The 13,522-nt window shown below is 43.6% G+C and overlaps 1 protein-coding gene across 1 annotated transcript in view; it reads left to right on the top strand.

Moving 5' to 3' along the window:
- Window positions 1–13,522, top strand: part of RNF115 (ring finger protein 115) — an 83,760-nt gene that overhangs the window by 58,185 nt on the left and 12,053 nt on the right. The window contains exon 4 of the mRNA XM_062192121.1: window positions 9,139–9,350. Coding sequence (XP_062048105.1) covers window positions 9,139–9,350 — 212 coding nt within the window. The remainder of the gene's footprint in view (window positions 1–9,138; window positions 9,351–13,522) is intronic.

Genomic DNA, 13,522 nt, shown 5'->3' with positions numbered 1-13,522 from the left:
TTATAAAGTATACAATTCAGTAGATTTTGCATATTTACAAAGCTGTACAACCATTACTGCTAATTCTAGAGCCTTTTCATCTTCCCCAGATGAAACCCCATTCCCATTAGTAACCTCCACTTATTGCTTCACAATTTCCCCAGCCCTAGGCAACCATTAATCTGTTTTCTGTCTCTGTGGATTTGCCTGTGTAGGGCATTTGTTGTAAATGGCATCATACAGTATGTGACCTTTTGTGACTGACTCTTTTCCACTTAACAGTGTTCCAAGGTTCATCACTGTTGTCTCATGAATCAGTTCTTCATTCCCTTTTATGGCTGTATAATGTTACATTGAATGGGCATACCACATTTTGTTTATCCATTAGCTAGTGGACATTTGGGTTGATATACTTTTTTGCTGTTATGAATACTTTTATGTAATTTTTTTGTTCAGTCGTATGTTTTCAGTTCTGTTGACTATATAATTAGAAGTGAAATTGCTGAGTCATACGGTAACGTTAACTTTTTGAGGAACTGTATTTAAAAGAGGTGCTGATGCAATCATGTTTAGCTCAGAGCGATTTCTGCTAAATGGAAGACTTTGACCATCCTGGTTTTGAAATCAGAACTGTTGTCTTTTTGCTCTATTTAGAGAACTATTTTTGTTTTTATTTTCTTCTTTTTTTGAAGTAGGTAGATTTTTCAAAAATATTTTATTTATTTATTTGAGAGGTAGGGTTATAGTCAGAGGGAGAGACAAAGAGAGGAATAGACAGAGAGAAAGATTTTCCATCTGCAGATTCACTCCCCAAATGGCTGCAATGGCTGGAGCCAGGCCAATCCAAAGCCAGAAGCCAGGAGCTTCTTCCAGGTCTCTCATGTGGGAGCAGGGGCCCAAGCACCTGGGTATCTTCTACTGCTTTTCCAGATCATGGCAGAGAGTTTGATTGGAAGAGGGGCAGCCAGGACACGGACTGGAGCCCACATTGGGATGCCAGCATCACAGTACTGGCCTCATTTTGGTTTTCCAAGGCAAAACTTTTCGAATAAACTATCTCTGTGATTATTTTGGATATTTTACCAAAACTCTGTAATAGGGTTCCCTATTACTTTTTGCTAATGTAAATCATGTCCTGAATACCCAGTTTTGCTGTATGAGCTATTTCTCTTAGGCTTATCTAAGTCTACTGAGAAACAGATGACCTGAAGCTATTTTTATTCTTAGTGTTGATTTGATATAAACTTGTGAAGTGTGCTTTTTTATTCTGTGTTCTATGACCACGGTATTCTGTTATTTTGGGATAAAAATAGGCTACAAATATCCTGATTATTACTATTTGTTTGCATTAATTTGCACTGTCTGAACAAGTAGTAAGATGCTTCATGGTAAGTTTAAAGCTGTTTCTAAGCTTAAAACCTTCAAAATTTTTATGTACCATTAGGTTTGATGACATTTTAAAGTCATCTAAAGAATGTATATTATCCAAATAGATTATTATTTTTTTTAATTTATTTATTTGAAAGGCAGAGTTACACAGAGGCAGAGAGAGAGAGAGAAAGACAGAGAGAGGTCTTCCATCCACTAGTTCACTCCCCAAATGGGTGCAATGGCCCAGGGCTAGGCCAGGCTAAAGCCAGGAGCAAGGAGCTTCTTCCGGGTCTCCCACATAGGTGCAGGGGCCCAAGCACTTGGGCCATCTTCTGCTGTTTTCCTAGGTACATTAGCAGGGAGCTGGACTGGAAGAAGAGCATCTGAGACTTGAACTAGCACCCAAATGGAATGCTGGCACTGCAGATGGCAGCTTTACCTGCTATACCACAGCCCCGTCCCCCCTAAGTATATTATTGATATTAGAAATTTGGCACATAGCTTTTCTTTCTTTCCTTCTTTCTTTTTTAAGATTTACTTTATTGGGGCCAGCGCCGTGGCTCATTTGGTTAATCTTCCACCTACGGCGCCAGCATCCCATATGGGCACCAGGTTCTAGTCCTGGTTGCTCCTCTTCCAGTTCAGCTCTCTGATGTGGCCCAGGCGGGCAGTGGAGGATGGCCCAAGTGCTTGGGCCCCTGTAACCGCATGGGAGACCAGGCAGAAGCACCTGGCTCCTGGCTTCGCATTGGCACAGCTCCAGCTGTTGCAGTCATTTGGGGAGTGAACCAACGGAAGGAAGACCTTTCTCTCTGTCTCTCTCTCTCTCACTGTCTAACTCTGCCTGTCAAATTAAAAAAAAAAAAGATTTACTTTATTTATTTGAAAGGCAGTGTGACAGAAGGAAAGGAGAAATAGAGAGAAGTCTAATATCGCTGGTTCACTCTCCAAGTAGCTACAATGGCTAGGGCTGGGCCAGACTGAAGCCAGGAGCCAAGAGCTTCGTCAGGATCTCCCACATAGGTACGGGAGCCTAAGCACTTGGGTCATCCTCCACTGCTTTCCCAGGCCATTAGCACAGAGCTGAATCAGAAGTAGAGCACCTGGATTTGAACTGGTGTCCATATGGGATGCCAATCTTGCAGGTGGTGGCTTAACCTATTACATCACAACGTTGGTCTCCCCTACCCCAGCCCTGTGCAAAGCTTTTCTTTTAGTCACAATTTAAAAAAATTTTGGGGTCCAGTGTTGTAGTGCAGCAGGCTACCCTGCTGCCTGTGAAGCTGACATCCCATATGGGTACTGTCTCAAGTCCTGGCTGCTCCACTTCAGATCCAGTTCCCTGCTGATGCTGCCTGTGCAGCAGATGGTGGCCCAGGTGCTTGGGTCCCTGCCACCCATGTGGGACACCTGGATGGAGTTCCAGTCTCCTGGCTATGGCCTGATCCAGCCCAGCTGCTGTGACCTTTTGGGGAGTGAACCAGTCTATAGAAGATCTCTCTCTCCCTCTCTCTCTGTAACTCTGCCTTTCAAATCAGTCAATAAATCTTTTAAAATTAAGAATTTTTAGGCCGGCGCCGTGGCTTAACAGGCTAATCCTCCGCCTTGCGGTGCCGGCACACCAGGTTCTAGTCCCAGTTTGGGCGCCGGATTCTATCCCGGTTGCCCCTCTTCCAGGCCAGCTCTCTGCTATGGCCCGGGAAGGCAGTGGAGGATGGCCCAAGTCCTTGGGCCCTGCACCCGCATGGGAGGCCAGGAGAAGCACCTGGCTCCTGGCTTCGGATCAGCGAGATGCGCCGGCCACGGCGGCCATTGGAGGGTGAACCAACAGCAAAAAGGAAGGCCTTTCTCTCCGTCTCTCTCTCACTATCCACTCTGCCTGTCAAAAAAAAAAAAAAAATTTAAATTTCTACATTAATTGTGGTGAAAATAATGGATACTTTAAGAGTTTCCTTTTTTCCCCCCTGTGAGCAAACGTTGTAGAACTGTCTACAGTATAGGAAACATGGATTTCTTCCTGTGATTTGCATTTCTTCCTGTGATGTGGATGACTGGATCCATGAAGGATTTAGCTCATACTTTTTCACTTATTGAAGGCAGGTATAATTTTGTAGTTTCTTCTGTGACACTTACTCTGGAATTCTGAGTAAACAAAGGCCTTGTCTTGTAGACCACTTTTTAGACTCGAAGCCAGTGCTCTCTAGTAATGGGTGGAGACTACCACTAGAAAGCAAAGGGAGGAAAGTCTGATACATGAAGTGTGGATGCCAGTTCAAATGAAAAAGTGCTTCACCTCACTAGTGCTCAGAGAAATGTTATTGGTGCTTTTGCTGCTCATACTATTTTTTGATCTTTAGATTGGATATTAGAATTTTTAAAACTTTTCAGTGATGTTAGCCAAAATGTGGGAGAATGTAAGCTGTGGTACTCCAGTAGGACTGTCAATTGGTAGAGACTTTTGGAGAGTACGTTTGTACTATCTAACAAAATTTAAAATGCTTGTGCCCGCTAATTCTATTTATGTTGCTTAATATGCTCATATGAAAGAAAATATATACTTCCTAGCACATTTACCATGCAATAACCTGGTAAAAAAACTAGACAGTACACCAAAGGGAAGTCACAAACTCAATCACTCAGAAACCTAGGTACAAAAATTCACCCCAAACGGCAGATTTAGAATCTAGTAATGTGTCATAGCCAAATTGTGTTCATCTTGATAATTGTAGATTGAATTAATAGAAGATCTGGCAATGTAATTCTGTACATTAAAATGAAAAACTAGGGTGGTGTTTTATTTTAATTTTTTATTTAAAAGGCAGAGAGACAGAGATCTCCCATCCACTAGTTCACTCCCACAACAGTCCAGGTGGACCAGGCTGAAGTCAGGAGCCTGGAACTCAGTCTGGGACTCCCACCTGGGTGGCAGGGACCTAAGTGTTTGGGGTGATCACCTCGTGTCTTCCATGGTGTACATCGGAAGTAGCAAAGCTGGGACTGGCACTGGCACTCTGACAGGAGATACAGGTGTCCCATGTAATGTCTTTTTTTTTTTTTGACAGGTAGAGTTAGACAGTGAGAGAGAGACAGAGAGAAAGGTCTTCCTTCCGTTGGTTCACCCCCCAAATGGCTGCTACAGCCGTGCATTGTGCCGATCCAAAGCCAGGAGCCAGGTGCTTCCTCCTGGTCTCCCATGCGGGTGCAGGACCCAAGCACTTGGGCCATCCTCCACAGCTTTCCTGGGCCACAGCAGAGAGCTGGACTCGAACCTGGTACCCTTATGGGATACCAGCGCTGCAGGCGGTGGATTAACCAAGTGAGCCATCGCGCCGGCGCTTTTTAAGTAATATATTTTTTTTTTTTTGACAGGCAGAGTGGACAGTGAGAGACAGAGACAGAGAGAAAGGTCTTCCTTTTGCCGTTGGTTCACCCTCCAATGGCCGCCGCGGTAGCGCGCTGCTGCCGGCGCACCGCGCTGATCCGATGGCAGGAGCCAGGTGTTTATCCTGGTCTCCCATGGGGTGCAGGGCCCAAGGGCTTGGGCCATCCTCCACTGCACTCCCTGGCCACAGCAGAGAGCTGGCCTGGAAGAGGGGCAACCGGGACAGGATCGGTGCCCCGACCGGGACTAGAACCCGGTGTGCCGGCGCCGCTAGGCGGAGGATTAGCCTATTGAGCCGCGGCGCCGGCCTAAGTAATATTTTTTGACAATGTGAAAGCATGGTCATCTCAGTCGATGTAGGAAAAATATTTGATTCAATTTATTATTAATTCACAACAGATATTCTTAGTAAGCTAGGAACAGAAGGAAGCTGGTATCAAATGAAAAGTATTTATAAAAATCCTAGTGTAAAACATAATATTTAATGGTGAAATGCCAGTCATATTTCCTTTAAAATCAGGTGCAGAAGTGGAGTGCCTGCTGTCATTGATGCCTTGCAGTATTATATTGCAGATTCTGGCTAGTGCAGTTAGATAAGAAATGTAAATATAAGGACTGGGAAGGAAATAAAATGTTGGCTTTCTCAGATGATATGATTATATATGCTTTTGGATTTTCTGTGTAGACAAATGATTAGAATTACTAAGAGGTCAGAAAATTTTCTGTACCTTAAAGTCAATATATAAAAGATCAGTTCTGTTACTAGCAGTTAACTGTTAAAACAGAATTAATGGGGTGAGAGGGGCTGGCACCGTGCCGTAGCAGGTAAAAGCTTGCAGTGGGGCATCCCATATGGATGTGGATGCCAGTTCGAGTCCCAGCTGCTTCGCTCCTTTCCAGCTCTCTACTATGGCCTGGAAAAGCTGTAAAAGATGGGTCAAGTGCTTGGGCCCCTGCACCAGCATAGGAGGCCCGGAGGACGCTCTTGGCTTCAGATCAGCCTAGCTCTGGCTGTTGGTGGCCACTTGGGGAGTGAACCAGCAGATGGAAGACCTCTCTCTCTGTCTCTGCCTCTCTGTAACTCTGCCTTCCAAATAAATAAATAAATCTTGGAAACAATAAAAAAAATAAAAAATAAAAAAAAGAATTAATGGGGCCAGCAGTGTGGCATAGCAGATAAAGCTGTTGCCTGTGGCTTCAGCATACCATATGGAAGCTGCTTCAAATTCCAGCTGCTCCTCTTCCTATCCAGCTCTCTGCTAAGGCCTGAGAAAGCAGAGAAGATGGCCCAAGTCCTTGGTCCCCTGCACCTGCAGGGGAGACTCAGAAGAAGCTTCTGACTTCTGATCAGCTCAGCTCTAGCCATTGTGGCTGTTTGGGGAGTGAATCAGCAGATGGAACACCTTTCTTTCTGGCTCTACCTCTTTCTGTAACTCTACCTCTCAAATATATATATATAAGTACATCTTTTTTAAAAAGCAGAATTAAAAAACACCATTTACTATTTGTAACAAAAAGAGAACAACAACAAATAATCTAACAAAAGTTTAACCAAATAAAAGGTGCTGGGATTATTTTGGTTATCTGCATGGAGAACAAATTAAATTGAATTCCTGTATTAGGCCATACAAACAATTAGTTTTAGGTAGATTAAAGATGTATATGTATAAGACAAAACTTTAAAACTTATTTGTGGGGGTCAGCACTGTGGTATAGTGGGTAAGGCCACCGTCTCCAGTGCCGGCATCCATATGGGCACTGGTTTGAGTCCTGGCTGCTCCTCTTCCAATCCAGCTCTCTGCTACAGCCTGAGAAAGTAGTAGAAGATGGCCCAAGTCCTTGGGCCCCTGCACCTGTGTGGGAGACCCAGAAGTGGCTCCTGAATCCTGGCTTTGGATCAGCGCAGCTCTGGTCATTGCAACCAGTTGGGGAGTGAAGCAGCAGATGGAAGTCCTCTTTCTCCTTCTCTCTCTGTGTAATTCTGATTTTCAAATAAATAAATAAAAATTTTAGTGGCTTTGTGCTAGGAAGAGATTTCTTAAGACCCCAGAAAGCACAAATCAAGGGAAAAATGGATTTAACTACATTAAAATTAAAATTTGAGAGCCTATAGAAAATACATGAAGCACAATTAGAAGCTACACATAACACATGCAGCTGACAAAAAGTTAGTATCCAAAGTACATGGAGAACTGCCACAAATCAATCGTAAAGTCAGTTTCATAGGAAAAGACGTTTCTGAAAGGGAAGAAATGTGAATGGTAAATCTGTGAAAAGATGTTTAGCGTCGCTGGTAGAAGGGAGAGCTACTGAAACCACAGTAAAAGGGTGATGTCAGTTAAAATGGCCAAGTAGGGACCTCTGGGAGCTGTCCCTCTGAAGAAACACCAAAAATCTTGGCAAAAACTGTCAGTCAAGCTTATCAGAGCTCTGGAAGACAAAGATTTACAGCTACCAAGGAAGGAGCTGAAAGGGGTGAAGTAGGGGGAGTCTACCCAGAATTCTAAATCCAGTGAAACACACTTCAGGAGTGATGGAGAAATCAAGACAGACCTGGGTGAACACTAACCGATGGAGTCCATTACTGACAGACTTGTCCTGCAAGAAATACTAGAGGGAGACGTCCAGGCACACCACACACCTACATATACTTGCTGACATAGGGCCGAGAAATGCCCATTTTAAATAAAACCTCTGATTGGTTCTTACATACCAAAAATAAAAACTCCGCAATGCAATAACATTCTCTATCCACTAGATTATTAAAAACTGAAAAAGGAAGAAAAAAAAAAAAAAAAGAAGGCCCAGGATGTGGCACAGTAAATGGTACAGCTACCTTGGAAAATATTTTGACATTACCTAGTAAGTTCAAAAATATGAAGTAGCGGGGCCGTGCTGTGGCACGGCTGTTCCACTTCCGATCCAGCTCTTTGCTATGGCCTGGGAAAGCAGTAGAAGATGGCCGAAGTCCTTGGACCCCTGCACCTGCGTGGGAGACCTGGAAGAAGCTCCTGGCTCCTGGCTTCGGATCAGCACAACTCTGGCCATTGCTGCCATCTAGGAAGTGAATCAGCAGATGGAAGACTGACTTTTTCTTTCTCTCTCTCTCTCTCTCTCTCTCCCTCTCTCTCCCTCTCTCTCTCTCTCTGCCTCTCCTTCTCTCTCTGTGTAACTCTGACTTTCAGATAAATAAATAAATCTTTAAAAAAGAACATGAAGTAGCATGCAGTAGCTTTGCAGACCACTCAGAGAAACTCTGTGACAGAAGACACATAAATAGTGTTCACAGCAGCTGTTTTTAAAGACAGAAAACTGGAAATAATCCAAAGGTTTATTGATAGAAATAATAAACTTTTACATTTGACCTAAAAGCAAAAGCAAATTGATAATGACTGTTATTTAGTTGGTGGATAGAGTACTTGAATATTGTTCTGTAGATTTCTTGAGATATCTAGAATACAAATAAGTATAATTTATTTTAAATGCCATTCACTGCCCCACCACCACCACCATTTTTACTCTTTGCTTAGTGATTCTTCTGTCAAACCAATGCCACTTGCACTTTCCCTACCCTTCTGCCTATTTAGTGGTGAAAATATGTATAACAGAATGCTTTTATCAGTCACTCTCTCTCCCTTTTTTAAAGATTTATTTTATTTGAAAAGGAGAGTTATAGGGAGAGAGAAGGAGAGAGATCTTCCATCCACTAGTTCATTCCCCAAATGGTTTCAACGGCCAGAGTGGGCCAGTCTGAAGCCAGGAGCTTCATCTGGAGCTCCCGCATGGGAGCAGGAGCCCAAGCACTTGGGCCATTTTCCACTGCTTTCCCAGGCACATCAGCAGGGAGTCTGATTGAAGGTGGAGCGGCGGGGACTCGAGCTGATGCCCATATGAGATGCTGACATAGCTGCATCTCTAATATAGGTACAAAATCAAGAGGAATATTTTATAGATATCTATCTTCACTTTGAGGTAGGCAGTACTTTTTGAATAGTGTATAAATGTTTATTTAAATGCTAGGTTATTCTATAGTGGGAACATGGATGTCATTTGTGACAAAATACAAAGTTATAAGGTTTATCTGAAGGGCTGATTATGCTTAGGATAGAAGTCTGTGATCACCTTTTGCTCATGTTTGTATTCAGAAGAGGAAGCTGGTCAGAGACATGTGGCTATGAGCTAAGTGTTCAGGGACGATTCCAGCTATTGACTTGCTGTTTGTATAGGAAGAAAATTAAGTTTCTCAATTTTTTTTCCTTGTATATGTACTTCAGAGACATCTGTTTCCTTGAAATTGAGGAAACATACTTTATTATTTTGGAGTTGCAAAGTGTTCAAAGTTATTTCTCTCTCTCCTATCTCTTCCTCGTTTGTCCTAACATGTGATTTATTTCTGGTTTTACCAGCTCTGGGACCATTTGGATCACACGATGTTTTTCCAAGATTTTAGACCATTTCTAAGTAGCAATCCACTGGACCAAGATAATAGAGCCAATGAGAGGGGTCACCAAACCCACACTGACTTCTGGGGACCAAGCCGGCCTCCTCGGCTGCCGATGACGCGGAGATACAGATCTCGGGGAAGTACTCGCCCTGACAGATCACCAGCTATTGAAGGGTGAGTGGTTTTTAAGTTTCTTGTAAGAGTGCTTTCAGGGGCCGGTGTTGGGGTACAGCAGGTTAAGCTGCCTTCAGTGTCTGAGTGTTCACAGTGTCGGTGTCCTAGCTACTCTGCTTCTGATCCAGCTTCCTGCTGATGCACCTGGGAAGGCAGCAGAGGGTGGCCCAAGTGCTTCTGCCCCTGCACCCACCTGAGATATAGAATGGTACTCCTGATGCCTGGCTCAGCACTACCTGTTGTGAACCAGCAGATGGGTCATCTTTCAATCTCTCTTTCCCCGCCCCCAAATAAATCAATACTTTCTTTTAAAGAGAACTTTCAATGAAGGACATGTTGGTGTAATTGAATCCATACAAGATTCTCGTACTCCATCTATATTCCACCTTTGTGGAGCTAGATGGACAAGATGAAAATTCAGCTGAATTGAATGTCTAATATGAGCTAAGTGTTAAGAAACTGGTCCAGCTATTGGCTAGCTAGTTTCTATATAAAAAAATATACATTTCCTAATTTATAATTGTTTTCCTATGTGTATACTTCAAGCACCTCTCTTTTCTATGAAATTGTGGAAATGTATCTTATTATTTGGAACTGCCTACTACCAGTTAATGATGATAAACTAAAGGATTGTAACACTAATGTTACAGGTCTTTGATTAACATTTTTTTTTTAAGGATTTTATTTATTTATTTGAGAGGTTGAGTTATACACAGAGAAAGGGAGACAGAGAGAAAGGTCTTCCAGCTGCTGGTTCACTCCCCAAATGGCTGTAGCTGCCGGAGCTGCGCTGATCTGAAGCCAGCAGACAGGAGCTTCTTCCAGATCTCCCATGCTGGTGCAGGGATCCAAGCACTTGGGCCGTCTTCTACTGCTTTTCCATGCCATAGCTAAGAGCTGGGTCAGAAATGGAGCAGCCGGGACTTGAACCGGAGACCATAGGGGATGCCAGCACTGCAGGTGGCGGCTTTACCCACCACAGCGCCAGCCCCTCCTCACCTATTTCTTACAGGATTTTGTTTCATTCATTTTCTACTTTTGGCTCCCTTCCCCCCTTTATGCCACCTCAGCTACCTGTTTACCCTTTAGTTTTGTGGTTTTTAAACCTGGCTGAACATTAGCATCATCAAAAATTGTTTTTAAAAATACTGATATGTGGATCCTACCCCTAGGGATTATAATTTAGTCTGGTTTAAGGTCTAGAATTAGTAATGTTTTAAAGCTCCTAAAGTTATTCTTATTGTAGCTAGGGTTAAAAACCACTGCTCCAGTTATTACCAGCTCTCATTCCTTTTCGGTAAAAAAAAATTTTAGAAGATTTATTTATTTGAAAGGCAGAGTGACAGAGAGGAAGAGACAAGTTTATAGACAGTAAATCTGCTGGTTTACTGCTCACATGGCTTCAACAGCCGGGTCTGGGCCAGGCAGACCAGGAGCCAGGAATTCCATACTAGTCTCCCGCATGGCTGGCAGAGTTCTTAGTACTTTGGCCATATTCCACTGCCTTCTGGGGCATGTTAGCAGGAGGCTGGATTGGAAGCAGAATAGCCAGGACTCAACTAGCTCTTTGATATGGGATGCCCATGTCACAAAATACAACTGTGCTTGGTTTGTGTACTTTCTCATTTCTCCTATTCTTTTACCTACTCTAGTAAGTCCCTCCTTTGGTTAAAATTCCTGATGACTTCTTTTTTATTATTTTTTTTTAGATTTATTTTATTTATTTGAAAGGCAGTTACAGAGAGGAAGGGAAATACAGAAAGAGAGAAATCTTCCATCCACTAGTTTGCTCCCCAAATGGCTGCAGTGGCCAGGACGGGGCCAGACTGAAGTCAGGAGCCAAGAGCTTCTTCCTGGTTTCCAACATGGGTGGCAGACCATCCTCTGCTGTTTTTCTTAGGCCATTAGCAGAGAGCTGGATCGAAAGTGGAGCAGCCAGGATATGAACCAGTGCCCATGTGGGATGCCAGTGCCGCAGGCGGTGACTTTACCTGCTGTGCTACAATGCTGCCCCCACCTCTTCTTTTTTGATTAATGTATAATCTTTGAGAGTGAGGGAAGATCTGATTCTCTAATGGTTTTTCACCTGATGGTATTGCACTCACTGATGAATCTTACCTTAATTATTACTGTAATGACTGTAGGAAATTTTACATAGTTTCTATGATTCCTTCTACAGATATTAGGCATTCTTCTATTTAAAAATTTTTTTTCTCATCTCCCTGCCCTACTTTGTTTATTAACTTATTTATTTTTAGCATGAACTCCTGGATTTTGTTTTAATCAGTGTTCATTTTGTCCAAATTTGTCCAAAGTAATTAGAGCTAAATGTTTTAGACAGCAGCTCCTGTCCAGAGCCTTTAAATTAATGAGAGCTGGGGTGTCAGAGAAGGAGATCAGATGAGGTTGAGTGTCTCTGATTGTTAACTGATAATTTCTGGCCTATCAGACACATGTGTTTTCTGTTGGAGTTCCTTTAATGGAAATAAAATAGTTTCAAGTGAGGGCTGGTGTTATGGCATGGCGGGTTAGGCTGCAGCTTGCAATGCCGGCATCCCCTGTCAGAGTGCCAGCCCTGGCAACTTCTCTTCCATTCCAACTTTCTGCTAATGGGCCTGGAAAAACATAGACAATGGCCCAAGTATTTGGGCGTCTGCTACCTACGTGGGAGACCCAGTTAGAGTTCCTGACTTGTGGTCTTGACCTGATCTAGACCTGGCTGTTGTGGCCATTTGGGGAGGGAACCTGCAGATGGAAGATTGATCTCTCTCTTGTCACTCTGCCTTCCAACTAAATAAATATATCTGTAAAAAGAGATACTTTGGAAGTTTCTTGGTTGCCAAATAAGAATGTGGAGAATTAACCTAATTTGTCCTATGTGAATGCTTAAAAACACAGTATGAGTACCCTTGGGCAGTCATACATTCTGACTGCAATCTAAGAAAGAAGGAGAAGGTAACACACGTACCAGGTACATAGAATTTTCCAGATATTAGCCCTATACATTCTTTTTTTTTTTTTTGACAGGCAGAGTTGACAGTAAGAGAGAAAGACAGAGAGAAAGGTCTTCCTTTGCCGTTGGTTCACCCTCCAATGGCCGCCTTGCTGCGGCCGGCGCACCGTGCTGATCCGAAGCCAGCAGCCAGGTGCCTCTCCTGGGCTCCCATGGGGTGCAGGGCCCAAGCACTTGGGCCATCCTCCACTGCCTTCCCGGGCCATAGCAGAGAGCTGGCCTGGAAGAGGGGCAACCGGGATAGAATCCGGCGCCCCAACTGGGACTAGAACCCGGTGTGCCAGCGCAGCAGGCAGAGGATTAGCCTATTGAGCCGTGGCGCCGGCCGCCTATACATTCTTGTTACAGAGCCCTTGACCTGCATCAGGTAAAGCTAAAATAGAAAAGGGTTAAATTTTAAAATCATCTGTTAAAAAAAAAAATTCCTTGTCAGGCTGATAAAATATCAGTGTGAGTGCATTGGCTTAAATCAGTCTTCCTCAGCTGCTTTGCCTCTTCCGTAGGAAATCATAGTCTTCTGTACTCATTGCCTCTTTGACCAGTAGCAAAGAGTAGGAGAAAAACTCAAGCTTCCTTTCCTTACCAGTAATCATATTACCATCGTAATATGCAAGTTACATGTAGCCTGATTTAATGGAGGTTTACACAGGAGGTTTTTTCCCACAGAACAAAAGTCTGCAGGAAGGGAGCAGCATTTCAGTGTCTCAGTTCTGTCAGAGGTGCATCTCCATGACTCTCCTGGTCTTCCTCTCGTACTTACTGTCTTAGGGGCTCAGGTGGGGAGAAAGGGGAAAGACAGCCATAGTTTATTTATCCCATTTTTCTAAGGAAACCAAAACCTTTTCTACTGCCCCACTGCTATTCCATCCCCTGCCAGGGAAATTCCACTCACTGAGCTCTGTAGCACACACGTGCTCCTTGCTTGAGCTGTAAGGAAACTCAGAAAGCATGGGTTTGGTTTTATATCCTTTTTTTTTTTTTTTTTTAATTTTTTTATTTTTGACAGGCAGAGTGGTCAGTAGAGGGAGACAAAGAGAAAGGTCTTCCTTTTTGCCGTTGGTTCACCCTCCAATGGCCGCTGCGGTAGGCGCGCTGTGGCCGGCGCACTGCGCTGTTCCGATGGCAGGAGCCAGGTGCTTCTCCTGGTCTCCCATGGGGT

Source organism: Lepus europaeus, chromosome 5 (genome assembly GCF_033115175.1).
Source record: "Lepus europaeus isolate LE1 chromosome 5, mLepTim1.pri, whole genome shotgun sequence".
Lineage (NCBI taxonomy): Eukaryota > Metazoa > Chordata > Mammalia > Lagomorpha > Leporidae > Lepus > Lepus europaeus.
This window is presented reverse-complemented; position numbering and strand designations above follow the sequence as displayed.